The sequence below is a fragment of the Lynx rufus genome, unplaced genomic scaffold (assembly GCF_022079265.1).
Source record: "Lynx rufus isolate CCGP_SWC_20201006 ecotype Redwood Valley unplaced genomic scaffold, mLynRuf1.p SCAF_52, whole genome shotgun sequence".
Taxonomy (NCBI): domain Eukaryota; kingdom Metazoa; phylum Chordata; class Mammalia; order Carnivora; family Felidae; genus Lynx; species Lynx rufus.
The window spans coordinates 1,237,709-1,258,652 of NW_025814870.1; the positions used below are offsets into that span (position 1 = coordinate 1,237,709).

A 20,944-nucleotide genomic window follows, 5' to 3' on the forward strand; every position below is an offset into this window, starting at 1 on the left:
CGCCCCAGGTTGGTCATTCTCGCTGTTTCCCACGTTTTCGTTATGACCGTGTCCAAGGTGATCTCTGCCCGGTGGCGGGGACTCACCGACAGCTCAAGGGATGGTTAGCATTTTTTGTTTTTTTTGAGCGATACGGTATGTTTCAGTGAAGGCACGAGCACTGTTTTTCTGGACACCACGCGATCGGTGCGTGGTTAATAGACTACTCCGTCAACACACAACTTGTGTATGTCCCGGGAAACCAAACAATTCGTCTGACGCACTTTATTGCGGTTTCGCTGGACCGAAACCCACAGTATCTCCAGCGCGTGCCCGTGTCGGCTCAGGGGTCAGCTCGAAGCCTATGCATGTGGGCTTGGCGAGCGCAGGCTGGATGATGGCGTTGCTTTGCTCGCATATAGCGTGTGCTCCCGAGCCCGTGGTTGCCGTCTCTGATTAGGAATCCGCTAGCCCTGAGGGGGGGAGCCGCAAGGCCCCCAGACGCCAGAGCACCACGAACAGAGAAAAGAACAAAATAGAGTTCGCATCTTGGGCAAATAGAGACAGACAGACGGACAGACAGACCCTAAGAAACCACAGAACAAGGATGTTGGAAAACTGACCACTGCCCAACGTGGTCCTGGGAGAAGAATGGCACATGTGCCAGAGAGGGGAAACCCCAGCACCACTTGGCCTAATTTCCGGGGATGCCTGAGGGTGGCCTCCCGGCGGGCCCCAGGATGCCATGGCAGCGCCCAGGGTGGACACCCAGCTGCCCGTCACGCGTGTGGGCCCACACTGGCTCGAAGAGAGCGCCAGGGAGGCGTCTGGAAAGTGAGGGAGTGAGTGCCAAACACCTCCTTCGAGGGCCCTCTGCTCCTTCCATCCCTGTCGGAAAAGCCAGAGTAGAAGCAGCCCCAGGAACCGTGGCCTGGGGACAAGCAAACGTGCGGTGGTTTCATCGGAAACAACAGTATCTCTTCCCCATTTTAGTGGTTTTCTCCGTGGATCGGACATGCCCAGTCCTACCCCACAGACGCGGTACTTTCGGGTTTTATGCAGCTCCGGGAAAGTGTCATATGTCATCCTGCTGCCGCCACAGCCCCAGGCGAGGGGATGCCCCACGGCAGCCACGGCACCCACCAACGGCAGCCACGCTGCAGCTAAACCTGAAGAAACAGATCCCAGGTTCCGGGTCCTTCTTCCTCTGAGGATTCGAGCACACGTCTCTGATCACCAGCGTGTTCTTTCCACTCCCGCCCCCAGGAGCCGTGAGGCTGGGTGTCACCCGCAGGGGGCGCTCCGTGGATGGGGGAAGGTGGACCCTGCCCCGCATGCCCCCCCCACCTGCGCCCGTGCTCCGTGTCAGCATCGCAGCAGCTTGTCATTGAGCCTGATGACGTCGCTGACAAACGTGTCCACCCCGATGAAGTCCCCCGCGATGATGTTGGTGCACCGCACGCCCGGTCCAGGGCACTGCTCACGCACCCACGCGCGCAGGTACGGCAGGTTGGGGAGCGTCATCTTCTCCAAGGACTCGGACGGGTGCGCCAGGATGTACGTCAGGTTCTCTGTCAGGTTGATGCCCGCCACGAACAGCCCGCCTGGAACAGGAAGGAGAGGAAGCTGGTGCCACGGCAGTCAGGCTCCCCCGGCCCTCGTGTCCACACACTTCTGAGCACAGACTCTCAGAGCTGCGTGCAGATTAGGGTTCCGACAGCAGGGACACACATGTCCACATCAGTGCCAGACTCCTGCCACCCAGCATGGGGACAGATAATGTCCGCAGGGACGTGCATGTCTTAATTCCCGTGAGGTGGACGGAATAACGTCCCCAGAGATGAACATGCCCCGACCCCCCACATGACGGACACACTAGTGTCCCCACAGACGTCCACCCCTTGACCCTGAGCGGCGGACACACTAATGTCCCCAGAGATGTCCCACGTGCTGGATGGAATAATGTCCCCAGCGACGTGCACGTCCCACCCGTGTGGTGGACACAATAACCACTATTTGTCACAGCGGCAAATGGACACTCACACACCGCGTGTCAGCCAGTAGATTTCGGGGGGGGGTGGCCTAGAATCCTCAGACACATCGCAGAATCTCTGGGAGGGGCTCAGCACCTGTGTGGTTGGGAACCCCTGGACAAAGGTCTGAGAGCCCCCCACCCCCACCACAGGCGAGTTGGCAGGCGGCCACGGTCAGACGTTCGGTGTCTCCGCCGACGGTTTTCCTTCTAACCCTCAGAGTGCACGCTTGTCAACCGGAGAAACACGAGAGCGCGAGATACCACGTCCCAACCTGCTTCTCGGGTGGCCTTGGGGCCGGGCCTTATGTCCGTCTCTCGGGTTACAACATGGCTTCTGAAACAGGTTTGTGAGCACACAGAGGCGTGACAGTGCGAGCAGGAGGCATGCTCGGAGCGCGTGTGGGTATGTGTGGAGCCTGTGTGTGTGTAGAGCGCGTGTGGGTGCATGTAGACGTGTGGGTGAGTCTAGAGCGTCTGTGGGTGTGTGTAGAGGACATGTGGGTGTGTGTGAAGCGCGTGTAGGTGCGTGTGGAGAGCGTGTGGGTGCGTGGTGTGTGTAGAGTGCGTCTGGGTGTGTGCAGAGCGCGTGTGGGTGCATTTAGACGTGTGGGTGCGTGTAGACTGCGTGTGGAGCGCATGGGTGCGTCTAGAGCGTGTGTGGGTGCGTGTGGTGCGCGTGTGGGTGCGTGTAGACCTCGTGGGGTGCATGTAGAGCGTGTGAGTGCATGTGGATGCTTGTGGAGCGCATGTGGGTCGGGCATCGCCCGCGTGGGCGCGTGTGCAGCACGTGTGGGAGTCTGTACCGCGCGTGTGGGCGCGAGCACAGCACACTGCCCACGACGCGTGTCGCACACCTGCAGAGCAGAGCTGGGGCAGGCTGTAGACCCGAGTCTCCGCACCTCGCTACCGATACCACAGGTGTGTGTACACGTACGTACACACACATAGATGTCTCGTGGATGTGCGTACGTGCGTGTGTATGTGATGTGGGGAATTAAAGCAAAAAGGAAACGCAGACACAATGGAATTTCTTACAACCTGCAGCCCACTGACGATCACTGGACAGCGCTCGCTGAGTCCGGGATTTCTCTGGGAACTTCCTCTGTCCTAACGTTCAGGCTTCGCTAGAGGGAAAAACACCGGTAGCCTGACGCCAGCCGCCAGCTGGGCCTCCAGGATCCCTGAGGATCCCTGATCTTCCTTAGCATACGAAGGTCCTTCTGGGCGCTTCCCTTGACCTCACCTCCCCCAGCTCACGAGTGTATAACCAGCCTCTCCTCAATCCCAAAGCAGCACTTCCCACCCACGGCCCGGTCCCTGCGCTTTAATAAAGCCACCTGTTGCACCAAAAACGTCTCGAGAATGCTTGCTGGGCTGCCGTCTCCGAACCCCAACATTTTCCACATCAGCCCGGACCTAAGCGGCTCTGGCAGGATGTGTCTGGCCCAGGCCGGCAAACTCCCTTGCGATAGTTATGTAGACAGGTGTCCTCTTGATGGCACCCAGGCCGTCCTAGCAAAGGGGACGCTGACCCTGTCTGTTCCTCATCAAATAGATGCAGGGGCTTCTCCTGAAGTCATTTCCTGGCCTAACGGCCGCGATCGTCGGAGCCAGCTGTGGTTAGTCTGCCTCAGGACGGGGACTTTCTGGAATGTTCCCAAGCAGCTGTGAAAACAGCACGCATCCACTGTGGTGAAAAACCCCACGGTGTCTGCTCATCTGTCCGAGGCTATGAAGCTTAGAATCCATCGGGAACCCCTTTCTCTGCCTTCTGGGGTGTCTCTCCTCTTTTGCCTCTCCTCCTTATTTTGCACCACCTTGGGTGGTCCAGTTCCTGGCCCACCACCAGTTCCTGGCCCAGCTCGGAGCCCGGGCTCCCCCTCCCCTCCCGCAAGGAGCAAACTAACCCTAACCCTAACCCTAACCCTAACCCTCACAGCGCCCACTTCAGAGATCCCTGCCCGCGTCCTGGAAAAACTGACAGTGGGGAACAAGCTGATTGACTTTCAAATGGATACAAACGGAATATAATTCGGTATTTAAACTAATTTAAATTTGTCGGTTTACTTAAGATGCACCTGTCTTTAGACTCATGAGCCTTAAATACCACGCTGCTATTCTATTCGGGCTCACTAAAGGTGAGGTCAGGTCGAGTTCTCTCTGTCGCAACTGGTCAGCAAAAAGACGACTTAAAATGATGCTTGATTTTTGTCTCAGTTTTCACGCGTGCTTGTTAAGATAGCTTTCAAAGTCTGTAGTGACCTGAGACCTTTAAAGCTTTGCTGCGATGACAAATTGGACTGAATTCCTTGGACATCCAGACCTTTCCCTAATAGGACGTGGCACTGAAGCATGGATTGATTACTGAACGTAGGTTTGTGGTTTTTCGGCTTTTTATTGCAGAGGAACTAAGGGCATTTAAATCTGCTGGAAAACATGCTTTGTGCTTACATTTTTTCATTTAATTTGTGCTTTAAATTTTAGATTCATAAATCTGCCATCTAGAGACTTCTGGCTTAACAGTTTACAAATGGTTACCAGTTAATTTCCACTGGAGACTAAGGTTTCTAACACGAAAAATTCTGCTAAATGGGGCACCCGGGTGGCTTAGTCGGTTAAGCGTCTGGCTTCCGCTCAGGTCATGATCGCGTGGTTCGTGGGTTCAAGCCCCACATTGGGCTCACTGCTCTCAGCACAGAGCCTGGAGCCGGCTTCACATCCTCTATCTTCCTCTCTCTCTGTCCCTCCCCCCACTCACAGTCCTTCTCAAAAATAAATAAACATTTTTGAAAATGCTGCTAAATGTAATTAACCTTGATGGAAATAAGGGAAACAACACTGGATGAAAAAAAAGGTGTAGAAGGTTTATGAAGGGAAATCTTTGGAAAGGAATTTTGTATGTGGTCAGGACTAAAGTTGAAATGAATGGATTTTTTTATGTTTATCTATTTTGAGAGAGAGAGAGAGACGCTCCACACTGTCAGCGCAGAGCCCGATGTGGGGCTCAAACTCACAAACTGTGAGATCATGACCTGAGTTGAAACCAAGAGTTGGATTCTCAACCAACTGAGCCACCCCGGTGCCCCATGAGTGGATTTTAAAAGTACACTGGTATAAGTTTGAAATTCTGATTTCTCTGTTATAAAAAAGGACTTTTTTTTTATTGTTAGCCTGCTTTTGATAAGAACATGTAAACAAAGGTTTTTTTTTTTTTTTTTTTTCTGTGTTACCTGCTAAGAAAGCCAGTTTCTACATTTTCTGTTTATCAGGTCTTTTTTTTTTTTTTTTTTGTTTATCAGGTCTTTGACTACTTAAAGCTCAGTGTTAAAAGAGCTAAGTTTTGCTAATAACTGTATAACCCTACACACTTGCCTTTGGAATCTTTTATTGCCTCCTTGGTTAAATAAATAACTTTGTGATGGTAGGTAATCCTATTAAGGCGTGTGCTTTGTAACTTCTTTAAGGCTTTTTAAACAAACTTCCCCAAGATTTAAATTGTAAATAAAGTCTTTTTGACCAATTAGATTTGCTTCTTTGGTACATTAGGTGACTCAGGAAGCATCATTAAACAAATAATAGGTCTTAGGGCAAATGCTAGAACTATTCTGGAGACTATGAAATTCCTAAAGTGTTTTTTTTTTAAGTTTATTTTCTTTTTGCACCAGCGAGCTTGAGCAGGGGAGGGTCGAAATCAAGAGTTGACACTCATCCGACCCAAATGACTTAGCCACCTAGGCGCCCCAAAATTCCTAAAGTTTTAACATTTTGTTATGAGGCCATCGCTTGATATTCTGATTACTGACGTGTTCTGTGTCACAGAAATAGCCGAATTTCCCTGCCAGCTACGTTGTAATCTCTCACCAGATCTTTAACCGTGTCCATTTCTGAGTCTTTCCTCATTTATCATTATTCTCTTGTGACGATGGGTTTCATCTGCAAGGGAATTCGTAAAAAGGCTTTTGACAAATACAGGTTTTTGACATGGGTAAAATCCTAAAACTGAAATTGGTAAAAATTCCCACAACTAACCAAAAATGTTTGCTTTTCCAGATTAAGGAAACTGTCTCTTGAGAGATCTATGAGTTACAGGAATATGATAAAGTTTTAATTTGTGAACAGACTAAAGCTTCTAACTTTTCTCTCTCCCTGAACCCTCTGAAATTCACAAACCCTCAGTGAGTCTTCTTTCTTTCCTGGCAATTAGAATCATTTACATAAGTTCGATAAGAACCCGTTCTTGTCACAGGACGCCATTGGGACCATTGGTTATTTTACCAAGGCTTTGACCGGAATGTCGTATTTGCGAGTGACCTGTGTAGACTCACATATGACCAGACAGCTCTAAGGAACTAAGGTTGACTTTACGAAACACGGAGCCATCAAGCCCCTTGGAAACGTTGGCCAGGTACCTGCTCACAGAGCTCCCAGCAGCCTCACCAGGCGAGTACAGGTCACTTCCTGGCAGGTGCAGGAACCTCAGGATATTTGGGGACCTCGTGACGAGGAGTTGGCCCCATTCTACAGGTACAGCAGGCAGGTCTGACGGAAGTACTTGGCTTGGCTTCTGGCCTGGAGAGGCTATGCATGGTTCAGTTGAGAGATTCCTTACGAAAAGTTCCAGCAAAGCAAATTTTGAAAAATCTGTATGGCTTATCACTATTCCTGCTGAGGTTATGTAAATAATTAGGCCAAGTTTATTAGCACTGGATTCGGTTTACAAACAGATGAGTCTTGACGTGGCTACTTCTCCAAATGAGGGTAATTGTAGGGAAAAATTATGTTTCAACAACACGTCTTTGTAGATACTATTTTTTATTTTTTTAGTTTTTTGGGGGTTTTGTTTGTTTTTATTTTTACCTCTAGATTGAGAGAGAGAGTTGGGGGAGGGGACACAGGGAGAGAGACTGAGAATCCCAACACGGGTCTCAATCTTACAAACCTGAGCTGAAATCAAGAGTTGGACGCTCGACTGAGCCACCCAGGCACCCCTCGAAGGCTGTTTTTCTCATAATAAGAGTAAAGTATTTTGTTGTCTTTTCCGCTGGCTCCCTGCCTGGTGCCAAGACTCCATCACTGCCGTAACTTCCAGCCAACAGACGATCCCCTTGTACTCAAGGAGGTTCGCCTATGTTGTCTGCCGTGGACCGGCTGCCCTGCCTTTGTAACTCCTAACATAAATACCCCAGCTGACCAATGCGGACCCACAAGTGGGGACATCTCTATGCCCCTACCCAGCAGGAAGAAGTTACAGAAAGGAGACCTTCCTGCCTCAGCGACCTTAAAGATTTAAGTGTCAGGGCCCCTGGGTGGCTCAGTCGGTTAAGCATCAGACTTCGGTTCAGGTCATGATCTCGCGGTCCGTGAGTTTGAGCCCCGCGTCGGGCTCCGTGCTGACAGCTCAGAGCCTGGAGTCTGTTTTGGATTCTGTGTCTCCCTCCTTCTGACCCTCCCCCATTCATGTTCTGTCTCTCTCGGTCTCAAAAATAAATAAACGTTTAAAAAAATTTTTAAAAAACCCAAAGATTTAAATGTCAACATTGTTCAGGGGGGAAAGATGTGGGAAACAAAGGCAGAGATGCGTATTAAATGTCCTTATAACCTGCGGCCATTGGCGAACTCTTGACACCCTCAGAGTGAAACATCTTTCCAGCAACTCCCTACCCTCTTAAAGTTCATGCGTTGCTAGAGGGGAAATGACCTTAGCTTGACAATAGCCAGGCCTCCAGCCTCCGGAGTCCTCGTTAGCATATGAAAGTCCTTCTGGAACTTCCTTCCTTTCACCTCCCCCACCTCCCAAGTATCAGTCACTCCTCACAACCTTGTTCTGCCCACAGTCCTGTCCCCGCGCTGTAATAAAAGCACCTGTTTGCACCCAAGACAGCGCAACAATCCTTTCTTTCTTGGCCGTCGGCTCAGAACCCCAACACCTCATACCGCGTCGTGTGTATGGACTCATCTGTACCTCTGTGCATCTGTGCATCTGTGCACACATGTACACGTACCCACGTACAGACACATGCGCACACAGCTACACACGTGTCCATATATGTTACGCGCACACACACACACACACGCTACATGACTTCTAAAGTTCTTCCCTGAGAGCCGAAAGCAAACCTGTGAGCGATAACGTGTGTGTGAGCCCTGCAGGTGCCATGTGTGACCGACCCACACTGCTCACCTGGGCGGCCACACCTCTTCATGTGCTCCAGGTAGTGGATGAGCTCCTGGGGTTTCACCTGGTCCCCCCACCAGTAGGGGATCCCAGGCCACAGCTCCCTGTGCCGGCTCACGACACTCGCCTCCTCGTAGGACAGAATGACCTGCTGGCCGCGTGTCCACAGCTGGTTCAATGTCGGCACCTCCTGGAGAGGAAGAAGGAGTAGCGGGTACCTGAGAGAGACTGGTCGGGGAGTGTGAGAGACTGATGGTGGAGGATGGGGGTGAGAGACTGATGGTGGAGGATCGGGTGTGTGAGAGAGACCTGATGGTGGAGAGTGGGGTGAGAGAGACTGATGGTGAAGGATGAGGGTGAGAGACTGATGGTGGAGGATCGGGGAGTGTGAGAGACACTGATGGTGGAGGATCAGGGTGTCTGAGAGCAACGGTGGTCGGTTATCAGGGTGTCTGAGAGACGCAGGGATGTGGCATCATTGGGGTGCCTGTAGTAGGGACATGAGGGGTGGGGCAGGCAGCATCTACAACTGCTCCTTGGCCTCTGGAATATCGGGGACCCAGACAGAAGTGTTACCAACAGCACCCTGAGCTCACGCTGACCCCCCAGAGGCCACGCCCCTCGAATAGCCAGGTGTGTCAGGAAGGTCAAGCACGTGTTACTACAAGGACCAGTGCTCGAAGGACCAGTGATTTTGTACGTGGACCTCCCACCCTCTTCCGTCTCCCCTCTGTGACGTTCCCTCTGGAGACTCAGCCTGGCGGTCTGTCCCCTAACAGCTGCTCCTGCCACCTTCCTTCAGAAGCCCCGAGCACCTGGGTGCCCTGGGTCACAGCAGCCCCACTGTCTTGTTTTGGCCTCAGACCAGGCTCATAGGACGAACTTGGAGAAACGCCCAACAAAGTGATGTAAAATGGACCCCAAATGGATGTGGAGTTAACTTTTCAGCTTCCCGGAGACCCAGGGAGGGTCACTCCAGCCGTCGCCAGCAAATGGCACCAATTATCTGGATCACAAAGACCAGGTGTGTTGTGGGCTCGACTGTGTCCCCTCTGAATTCTTAAGCTGAAGTCCTCATCCTGATACCCCAGAACATGACTGTATTTGGAGGTGGGGTCTTGAAGTAGATAATGAAGGTAAAATCAGATCATTAGGATGATCCCTGATCCAAAAGGACTGGAGAAGGGCGGATAAAGACACAGACATGCACAGAGGGACGACCACGTGAGGACACAGCGGGAAGACGGGTCTACACGCCCAGGAGACAGGCCTCGGCCCTGCCTGGACCTCAGACTCCCAGCCTCGTCCCCGCCTGGATCTCGCACTCCCAGGTTGTGTATGTGGCACAGTGGTGCGCGGGGCACACTGTGGGCGGGGGGTGGGCAGTGGTCTTTCTCCTTGGGCGCATCACAGAGAGCACTCCAGCAGCGCCCCCACCCCCAGCACCGGAATTATCTCACCATCATGCACAGCAGAACCAAGCAGGCAGGGGAGAATACAATCATACTCCTGCCCCCCACCTGCGCCAAAGGGGCCCTTCCTACCCCTCGGGGACACAGCGTGTCCCCAAGGATGTTGTTGATGAATCGTACTCCTGCCCCCCACCTGCGCCAAAGGGGCCCTTCCTACCCCTCGGGGACACAGCATGTCCCCAAAGATGTTGTTGATACAGGCCACTAGGTACTCATGCAGGTTGTCCGTCAGGCCATCGAAGTCCCTGCAGGCCAGGATGACCACCTCCTGGGGTGGCTCTCCAGCCACTCTGAGATCTCCTTGAGGGTGTCCTGTGCAGGAGAGAGAGGAGCTCAGTCGGACCGTCCTGAGAGGGGCCAGGAAGCTGAGGACACTCCCACAGGCCCAAGGGCCTTCTGCAAACAGAACCCACTGGGCAAACGGGCCTGGGTCCTGGGCCAACAAATAGCCAATGCAGCCTCACCAACAACCGCCGGGCCGCCAGCCATTATGCTCGGGGAGAAGCATACGCCTGTGTATGTGTGTGTGTGGCCACGTGTGTGCATGCTCACTGAACAGGGAGGGGTGTGTGTGTGTGTGTGTGACCACCTGTGTGCACCCTCACTGCACAGGGCACCGTGTGTGCAAAGGTGTGAAGTCTGCAAGTGCAGGGAACATGCAAAGCCCGGCAAGTGGCATGTGGAGTGAGGTCCCGGAATGGTGTCACCCGGCCCCAGGCGTCCTGGATGGCAGGGGGGAGTCAGGCTGAGCGGGACGGTGACTCCTCATATTCGGACTTCAGAGCCACTCAGGTTGTGGCGGAGGAGACAGTGCAAGATGCCCCAGGCCCCAACCAAAGGCAGGAAGACAAGCGGCCCCAGGTTTGCAAAACCCAGGAGGTCAAGAGTCGTAACCTCTGGACTGCTGGACCCCACAAGGATGCGCATCACCGCGTGCAGTCCTCCCTGCCACAGCCCTCCAGCACCCCAGCCCCTCCCTGCACCAGCCGCCCCGCCGCCCCTTGGCGACCTTGCATTCCTCCTCCTCCCCCTTCCCCCGCGCCCCCCCTCCTCAACCCCGTGACCCCCTGCACCCCCCACACCTCCACCAGCGCAGTCGAGTACACCATTCCCCCCCCCCGCACCTCCACCAGCGCAGTCGTGTACACCATGTGCACGAAGTGCAGGTTCTTCTCCGAACCCTCCGGCATGTGCGCGACCCGCAGGTCCAGGTACCGCACCCCGGCGTCCGGCTGCTCCGTGACACCCAGCACCTGTGGACAGAGCTCCGTTGTCGCTGCTGGGGGCCGTGGGGCTCCCACCTCGGCTCACTGCCCCCGTCCAGGGCTCACGGTCCGGCCGGAGATGCCCCCCTCTGGGCCACCCTGTCTGAGGTCGAATCAAGAGCTGTTCTAGGTGCCGGCTGCGGTCCGGAAGCCGCGCACGCCTGGCACTCGGGCACATGCTTTGGGGTGACACTGGCCACGGTGAGCCACAGACAGAGCCTGGGGAGGCCCTGTCCTGCCGTCCACGCCCCCTCGGCGCTGCCCTGCAGGGTCCCGCCTCCCCCTCGCCCGGGGCGGGCACTGGGAAGGAACGCTCTCTGGGCCTCAGCAGCCCTGAGCCAGGCCCCCAGGGCCACACCTGCACCCTTGGCGGTCAGGACGTGCAGAGGAGGGTCAGCGGAGGTGGGCACCGTCCCCACGCCACAAACAGCAGGAGGACAGGCAGGAAGGAATCCAATCCAGAGAGGGTAAAGGAGGGAAAGGCCGTACCCTCCCATACAACGTGACAATGGAAAAAGCGAGAGTTAAGTAATTTGTACATCCTTGCGGCCCTGCAGGGAGCCAGGGTCCCTCCTGTGAGCCCCCCTGTGGAAACATGCAGCACTCGGGTTCAGGAGGCTACCTAGAGACTTTCGTGTCCCCTACTATGTGTGTGTGGGGCGAGGTCCAGCCAGGTGCGCCCCCCTCTCCCCCCACCGTGCAGAACCACCTGCAAGGGGCCTTGACGCCCAGATCGGCCCTCGCTCAGGGACCCCAAGCTCTCTGCAAGAGAGGACTCCGGGGACAGGAAAGCACCCAGCTGGCTACTCCCGGGGGCACAGGCTTGTGCCTCAGGTGGGCTGAGGCCGTGGACGGACAGGACTGAGAAGTGCACATTTTCTCCCGTAAAACACCCCTTCAGACGCGTATGGTGTCTTTTCAGAACGTAAACTAGGTGCTCGCGGTGTCAGTAAAGCCGCGGGATCTGAGGAGGTCTTCACAGGACGCATGCGCGGTCTGACCGCCCAGGGCGGATCCCTGCCTACACCTGGGGACGCAACACGGCGGCTGCGGCCGAGAACCTCCCTGGAGCTGGATGGGGCGTTCCTGCCCCTTCCCCTCGGTGTGTGAGCTACAAACTTAACATGATGCCCTCCCTGGTGCTTCTTCCCTGAACGGTGTGCATTAGCGATGACACCGTGTGACATGCGGCGTTCTGCAGCAAACTCAGGGTGTGCACACCTTCCCGGCTGTGGATGCACCCCATATGCTTTCCTGTGGCCGGTGCTTATGAACCAGCGGTTCTGGTTATTTCCTCAACCGATTCCCTGGAGGCACCCAGACTTTACAACAGCATACCCCCACCCAGACCTCCTCATGGCCCCCAGCACCGTGAGACCCCAGCACCACGGGGACCCAGCACCATGAGACCCCAGCACTGTAGGGCCCAGCACAAGGAGACCCCAGCACTGAGAGACCCAGCACTGTCCAGGACCCCAGCACTGCTGGGACCAATCACCACTCAGGACCCTAGCACCACGGGACCCCACCACCATGTAGGACCCAGCTCTGTGGAGACCCAGCACCATGAAACCCCAGCACCGCAGGACCCAGCACCATTCAGGACCCCAGCATCACAGGCCCCCAGCACAATGAGACACAAGCACTGAGAGACCCAACACTGTGGGGACCCCAGAACCGTGGGGACCCAGCACCGTAGGGACCCAGCACCCAGGACCCCAGCACTGTGGGGACCCAGCACCCAGGACCCCAGCACTGTGTGCCCCCAGCACCGTGGGACCCCAGCACCGTCGGGACCCATCAACCACTCAGGACTCCAGCATCACAGGCCCCCAGCACCATGAGACTGCAGCACCAGAGACCCCAGCAATGGGACCCATAACCACCCAGGACCCCAGCAGCATCCAGGACCCCAGCACTGCTGGGACCCATCACCACTCAGGACCCTAGCACCACGGGACCCCACCACCACATAGGACGCAGCACCACGGGACCCAGCACCATGAGACCCCAGCATTGAGAGACCCAACACTGTGGGGTCCCCAGAACCGTGGGGACCCAGCACCCAGGATGCTAGCACTGTGGGGACCCAGCACCCAGGACCCCAGCACTGCGGGACCCCATCACCTCCTAGGACCCCAGCACTGCGTGCCCCCAGCACTGTGGGACCCCAGCACCGTCCGGGACCCCAGCACTGCTGGGACCCATCACCACTCAGGACCCTAGCACCATGGGACCCCACCACCATGTAGGACTCAGCACCACGGGGACCCAGCTCTGTGGGGACCCAGCACCATGAGACCCCAGCACTGAGAGACCCAACACTGTGGGGACCCCAGAACCATGGGAACCCAGCACCGTGGGGACCCAGCACCCAGGATGCTAGCACTATGGGGACCCAGCACCCAGGACCCCAGCACTGCGTGCCCCCAGCACCGTGGGACCCCAGCACCGTCCGGGACCCCACCACTACTGGGACCCATCACCACTCAGGACCCCAGCAGCACAGGCCCCCAGCACCATGAGACTGCAGCACCACGGAGACCCCAGCAATGGGACCCATAACCACCCAGGACCCCAGTACTGCTGGGACCCATCACTACTCAGGACCCTAGCACCACGGGACCCCACCACCATGTAGGACTCAGCACCATGAGGACCCAGCTCTGTGGGGACCCAGCACCATGAAACCCCAGCACCGCAGGACCCATCACCACTCAGGACCCCAGCATCACAGGCCCCCAGCACCATGGGACCCAGAACCACCCAGGACCCCAGCACCGCGGGGACCCAGCTCAGTGGGACCCCAGCATCTTGGGACCCCAGCACCGGGACGGCAGCGAACCCGCTGACCCCTCCCGCAGGGCTCTGTGGTGACATTTCAGGCTGGCCAGTGCAAGCACCTCACACAAGTAGGGAATCTGGTTTCTCCACATTCCAGACAGGCAGGTCTCCAGAAGGATTCCTGCTGCCCTCGTGACTTGAATTCCTGCTGCGCAGCGATTACAAAGCACAGAGCCCGGGACTGGGGCCTCCAGGAACCCGGAGTTTCCAATGCACATGTCCAGGGAGCAGAGAATTCGGACCCCTGAGCCCCCCACAAGCGGCGGTGGGGGGCTGGGCTGCTCCCCAGGTGGGTCCTGCGTTGCTGCCAGAACCTGGAACCATCACGTGCCTCTCCTCCCTCACTGACACTGTGCGGTGATGGCCATACTGCCAGCTGCCTGCCCCCAACCCTGAGTCTGCTGTCCACACCCCCCCCCACTGGGATGCCCCAGGTCACCCTGGGTCTGCTCTCCCCACCCCCCACCGGGACCCTCCGGGTCACCCCACCCCCCACCAGGATGCCCTGGGTCTCCCTGAGTCTGCTTTCCCCATCCCCCACCAGGACACCCCAGGTCACCCTGGGTCTGCCCTCCCCACCCCCCACCGGGACCCTCCGGGTCACCCCACCCCCCACCAGGATGCCCTGGGTCTCCCTGAGTCTGCTTTCCCCATCCCCCACCAGGATGCCACAAGTCACCCTGGGTCTGCTCTCCCCATCCCCCACCAGGATGCCACGGGTCACCCTGGGTCTGCTCTCCCCACCCTCCACCGGGTCCCTGTGGGTCACCCCACCCCCCACCGGGATGCCCAGGTCACCCTCAGACTGCACGCCACCCGGACCTTCCTCTCCATGTACACCCTACCCCAGGACGACCCCCTCACCCCAGTGCTCACAATGCCCTCAGACCCCCAGGAGCAGAGGCCTGCAGGGAGTTTGAGCAAACCCCAATCAGACAGGAGACTGACCCCTCCCAGGATGTGGGGACCCGGCCCCTCCCTGTCCCTCCCTGAGCATTCAGGGCAGAAACCTGTCATTGTGGGTTCTTTCTCCTCCTTTTCAAACGTGTGCCCGTCTCTAAACAGGCCTCTGGACAACGGCACGGCCCAGAGGAGGTTCCCCAGGACTGGGGGCTCTGAAGTGGGATCCCGTGAGGGCCTGCCTCCAGCCAGCAAAACACCTCACAAAGACATGGGGACGTGCGTTGTTTATGGCTGCTGGGCTGGGTTGGCCGGACGTCTGTTTTCAATAGTGTTTGCCCTGCCAGGGAGGGCACCCACCCGGCAGATGGCACTGATCAGCCGGCCCCAGGGCCCCGCGCCTCTCACCTGGGTGGTGGACCACTTGAGCACGATGGGGCGTGTGATGCAGGGAAGGACCTTGCCCAGCAGCTGCAGCAGCCGGGGACTGGCTCTGTGCAATGGGCGACTTCTTGTCCAAGCAGTACGTCATGGTGTCGTGACTCCCTGCAAGCAAACCCGAGGGGACTTTGCACCCGGGAGCCCCCTCCGCCGGGCGCCCCGTGCCCGGCGGTGGGTACTGCCCCAAACTCATGCCCACCATGCCGATGGGACAGGGTCGTCCAGGACCAGGGTGGCCCTAAACCTGGGTGTCCTTTTAAGGGACACAAGAGGAGAGACACAGACACAGAGGAGACGCCACATGACACCACGCGGTTCCTCGCGGGGAACACTGCCCCTGGTTTCGGGGACCTTCCCGTGCCAAGTGATCCTCATCCAGCACAGCCACCAACGTGCCCCCCTGACCTGGAGAAACACCCCCATGTCCGTCCGCACTGACGTCCGTGAAGGTTTTCCAGAAACTCTTGAAGAAGAAAGGGGCACGTTTACTGGGTGCGAACGTTCGCATGTTGTACAGGGACGTCCGTGTAAATAAGCACAAATACGTATAAATAAGTGAAGCTGCTGGAATCGCTGAGACCCGATGCTGCCGATTCCACAGATCAACGCATCAGAGCGCGGACTTCAAAGACGGACGCAGTTTTACGCATCTAAGGTGTTATAACGGGGGCGTTCTGCTCGCTGGACAAAATCAGTGAGCACCGAGATCAGGAGAGATTCCTGGGCCCTTTGTCCCATCCAGCGGAACCCACGATGTTTACAGGCTTAGCTGGAAAAATGAAGCTGTCCTGCTTTGTCGGAATGTGCCAGGAAATCTCTCTGAGGACAATCCCGAACGCAAACGTATGAAAGGAGAAGACGGAGGCTGGAGGCAGCAGAGAAAAGAGAAAGGGATTCTCCCTGGGGCTTCCGGAAGGAGCCAGGCCTGTGGGCACTGAAAGGTCACACCCGTGCAGATTTCTGGCCCCAGAGCTGTGAGTTCACACAGCTGTTTGGAACCACACAGATTGTGGCCCTTTGTTACAGCGGCCCCAGGACACTTTCACAGCTACCTGGACACGGTGCCTTGGGGACTAGGGGCCCTTTCCCCTGAGGTGCTGGGGCGTCCCCTACCGCCCACAGCTGCCCCCGCTCCCCGGATCTGACCTCTAAGGGAGCTAAACTCCCACACGCTCCCCAGAGGCCACCTGCTTCTGTGGGGCACGGAGGGGAGGGGACGGGCCTGAAGAAGGGCATGCCCTGGGCCCTTGGTGGCTCTTCGTCCCAGAAGAGTTCCCTGCAGATCCCCTGAAACCACCCGGAAACCGCCTCCCACAAGGAAAATGGCCCCAGGGCAAACTGGAAACCCTGTGATGTGATCACCAGGGAGTGAGAGCACAGTGACACCTCTCTCCTAGAGCACGTGGGTGTGGCCAGGGGTTCCTGACACTGATGACTGGGGCGTGGCCATAGGGCATGACATGAAGGCAGAGGGCAGTGGGAGGGCTCCCCTCCCACCACCTGGTCAAGCGTCCAAGACTCAGGATGCGCCTGGAGAAGCTTGCGATGGGGAAGTGGACGGTCCCCACGCCCAGGGACAGTCCTCACTTACATACACTCCTATACGAATGTCAGCGGAGGGCACACAGCCAGTAAGACGATACTGCGGCTCCATATTTGCTGATACAGAAAATGCAGACAATATTATGCTAAGTGAAAACGTAGATCAAAAATAGTACAGTTGGGCCTTCTTTTCGTTTATAGTATATATCTTTATATATAAAAATGGATTATCCCTATATGTAAATGGATTCACATATATATTATAATATAGAACTATAAACTGCAGGCAAATCTATATACGTCACAGAGAATGTAATTTTTTTTAACTTAGACGTTTGCATTTGTCTGCAATTATTATGTATTGGCTCTATGAGTTTTTTGTGGCTCCCTTACAAAGTGGGAGGCTTCAAAGAACAAAAATTAATTGTATCCCAGCTCTGGCGGCCAGAAGTCTGATATCCAGGCAGGGCAGGACCACTGAGATCCAAGGGGGCGGGACCAAAGTCCCTCCAGAGGCTCCAGCAGACGGTCCTTCCTGCCTCTTCCAGCTTCTGGGGCTCCAGGGGTCCCTGGGCTGGTGGGCCCGTCCTCCTCATCTCTGCCTCTGTCTTCACGTGGCTTCTCCTCTGTGTCTGTGTCTCCCCTTCTGTCTCCTACAAGGACACCTACCATTGGATTCAGGGCCACCCTGACCCAGGATGGGCTCATCTCAGATCCTTCACTTACTCACATCGGCAAACACCCTATTTCCACATAAGGCCCCGTTCTGAGGCTATGCGGGATGTGAATTTGTAGGCACTGGTCAGTGCCTAGCATCGGGTTTGTGTGGTCACCCCTCGGGCCCAGCGGGGACACAGCCTGACCCCCAGGGACTCTCTCTCGTCTGTGAAGTCATTCGGGTGTTGGGACTCGGGCCACTGTGGGAGTCCAGCTGACAAACAACAGACAGCCATCTGGGAAATAACCAGACTGGGTCCTGCCCCATCAAGAGAAACTGCATTCGAATCAAGGATTTAAACGTTTTTGAGAAGTCTTCGTAAAATCCCAAAGGAAAGCGCTAGGACAGGGTGAAAACGTGGCTCAATCTGAAAAACTACAAAAATGTACCCAGGTGAGAAACCTGCTTATTTTTGAGGGAGGATCTCCAGATACCGCACGTGCACGGACGTGGAGACATGGAGTGGGTCCACTACAGCCCTTCGTTTTTGCAAAAACAAAAGGCTGGTAATGCCCACATGCTCATCAGTGGGGAGCGGCGGCCACTGGTTCTGGGGCCACTGGAGCCGCAAGGGCCCAGACAGAGCCCAGCAGGACTCAGGGTCACCAGGTCGTGCCCCGCGCAGGCCTGGCAGGCATCCCGGAGAGAGGGGTTCTGTCCCCAGGAGGGGGGGTTCTGTCCCCAGAGGGGGGGTTCTGTTCCCAGAGGGGTGGTTCTGTCCCCAGAGGGAGGGTTCTGTTCCCAGAGGGGTGGTTCTGTCCCCAGAGGGAGGGTTCTGTTCCTAAAGGGGAGGGTTCTGTCCCCAGGGAGGGGGTTCTGTGCCCAGAGAGGGGATTCTGTTCTCAGAGGGGAGGGTTCTGTCTCTGCTGCTCCTCTGCCTTCAGCCCCTCTCACCCTCCCCTGCAATCCCAGCCCTCTTCGACTGGGCCTGACCTGCCAGCCAGCTGCGCTGGCCGCACCAGACCTAGGGTCCCACAGGTCCTGTGATAGGGATGGCTCACGGCCAGCTGGCAGCTCAAGGTGCCCCGCAGGAATGTAGTGCTCAGTCCTTACAGTTGAAGGGCTAGTGAGTTCCCTACACAGAGGGACAGACTGGCGGGGGAGCAGTACCCCAAATCCCTATGCCATCACATCTCCCCTCAGCCACACTCCCTGGGACTGTGCACGTGCCTGCTGGGCCACATCAGAATGAAGGAGATGGAGAAGGGAAGACGGTCATTTGGTGCATGTGTGTGCATATGGTGTGTGTGTGCATGTGTGTCTGTGTGTACATGTGTGTGTATGTGTATGTGTGCTTGTATCATGTGTACATGGGTGTGTCTGTATCACATCCATGCGTGTGTGTGTCTGTATTGTGTGCACGTGTGTGTATATGTGTGACTGCATTGTGTGCGTGTGTGCACACATGCGTGTCTGTATTGTGTGCGTGTGTGTGCCTATATTGTGTGCACGTGTGTGCCTGTATTGTGTGCATGCATGTGTGTCCATATTGTGTGCATATGTGTGTGCCTGTACTGTGTGCATGCATGTGTACACATGTGTCTGTCTTATGTGCATGTGTGTACGCATGTGTGTCCGTATTGTGTGCATGCGTGTATGTCTGTGTACATGCGTGTGCATGTGTGCACACGCGTGCCTGTTTCTGTGTGCGTGTGTATGTGTGTCTATCTTGTGTCCATACGTGTGTGCGTGCATGTGTGCTGTATTGTGTGCATGCGTGTGTGCCTGTACTGTGTGCATGTGTGTTCATGCATGAGTGTCTGTGTTGTGTGCGTGCATGTGTGTGCCTATATTGCGTGCATGTGTGCATGGTTCCTGAGGTTTCCGTGCACTCAGGCCCCACCCCATGACCGGCCGTGCCCCTGGGGGACGCAGAAGCCCTCACCTGGGATGGACAGGTGGTGCAGAGGCACATCCCAGAGCAGGGGGCACAGCGCTGACATCCAGTCTGCATTTGTGCCGCAGCTCTGGAAGTTGCCAGAAGCGCTTACCTGTCCGCCCATCAGGGGCCACTCGGTGCGACCTGAGGAAGGAAACAAAGTTTTGCTGACATAAACCAAAGGGCCCAGAGCCACTCTCCTGGGGGGCGCTGGCGAAGCGTGCATCCTACCCCCTGCTGGTGCCCCCTGCTCCAGTCTTGCACTAATCCCTCCACCACCACCACCCCCCCTCGCCGCGCAGAGGGGCTCACACGCCAGTCGGCCAGGTCTGTGGGTGTAGGGCTTCAATCCTGGGGGTGGTGGTGCCTTGGGGGCCCAGGTCAGCACCCTGCCCTCTGCCTCCCTGGGTTGGGGTGCTGGGCTGTGGTGCAGGGAATCTGAGATCTGTTTCCACGGAAGCCAGCGTTCCCTTAGAAGCAATGGGGAGACGTCTGGGGCTAGGGGAGAGGAGGGAAGGTCTCCTGGTCCTTAACCTACGGCCCTGGCCACTGTCTTCCCAGCATCTGCCAGGTGATGAATACGCATGGGGTGTAATTTACTCTCAAGATAAGCCGACGAGGTGGGCACAGGACATTGCCTGCCCAAAAAGGAGCCCCAAAGACAGGAGCCCATCCTGGGTTGAGCTGTGACCTGCCACCAGATTCCCACGTGGCCCCTTCCCCCAGCACGTCCCCAGCCGTGGAAACTCTGTATGTACAGTGAGGGGGTCAGACTTGGCTTCCCTGGAAATAAGCCATTTCACCCTAAGGGTTATTTTGAGCGGAAGGAGACTGAAGAAAAGCAGAAACAAGAAAAACTCTCTTCCCTCCTCGTCTAACCCTAACCCTAACCCTAACCCTAACCTTCGCCTGCAAGCAGGTATAAATTTCCCTCTGTGCAGCCGTCCCCTTCCATCCCCTGTACCCGGAGGGGAGGGCACCCCCCTTAGGTCTGCACAACTAGCCTCAAGGAGTAACACTGACCCTGCCCTTAGCCTCCCCCAGCCAGCTACTTTCTCAGGATTTAGGGTCCCTATCACCCCCAGCCCTTTCACTCTGGCTTGTCAATTCCACACAAATTCATCAACCTTTGGTGAAATGGCAGATAAGGCCTAACATCCAACTATCTCCCTGGGTCCACTCCTCTTCTGGGAAGGCCTCTACAAACATTCAGAATAAACCCTGTCCCCTGTCCATCTGTCTTCTGTCATTTCACTTATTTATTTATTTATAACGTAAGCTGTGCACCCGACATGGGGCTTGAACCAACGACTCCGGGGTCCAGAGGGCATGCTCCAACGACTGAGCCAGCCCGATGCTCCCCTCTGTTGTCATCTTATCTAATTTTATTTTTAACTTAATTTAATTTATTTATTTTGAGAGAGAGAGAGAGAGAGAGAATCACAAGCAGGATTCACACTGTTAGCGCAGAGCCTGATGCAAGGCTCAAACTCACAAACCAGGAAATTGCTATATAAGCTGATGCTCAATTGACTGAGCCACACAGGGGTCCCTCTTTGCCATTTTAAAATATATTTTTTAAAGTTTTTATTTATTTTTGATACAGAGAGAGACAGAGCATGAGCAGGGGAGGGGCAGAGAGAGAGGGAGACACAGAATCTGAAGCAAGCTCCAGGCTCTGAGCTGTCAGCACA

General features: G+C 56.0%; 1 protein-coding gene across 1 annotated transcript; it reads right to left on the reverse strand.

The window, feature by feature from the left end:
- Positions 1–249: 249 nt before the first annotated feature.
- Positions 250–19,374, reverse strand: PLCXD1 (phosphatidylinositol specific phospholipase C X domain containing 1). The gene is given in 8 exon segments (XM_047100736.1): positions 250–1,583; positions 8,196–8,379; positions 9,819–9,931; positions 9,934–9,973; positions 10,786–10,914; positions 15,079–15,153; positions 15,155–15,216; positions 19,257–19,374. Coding segments are annotated over 8 exon segments (960 nt in total). The 3' UTR covers positions 250–1,344.
- Between the last annotated feature and the right edge of the window lie 1,570 nt (positions 19,375–20,944).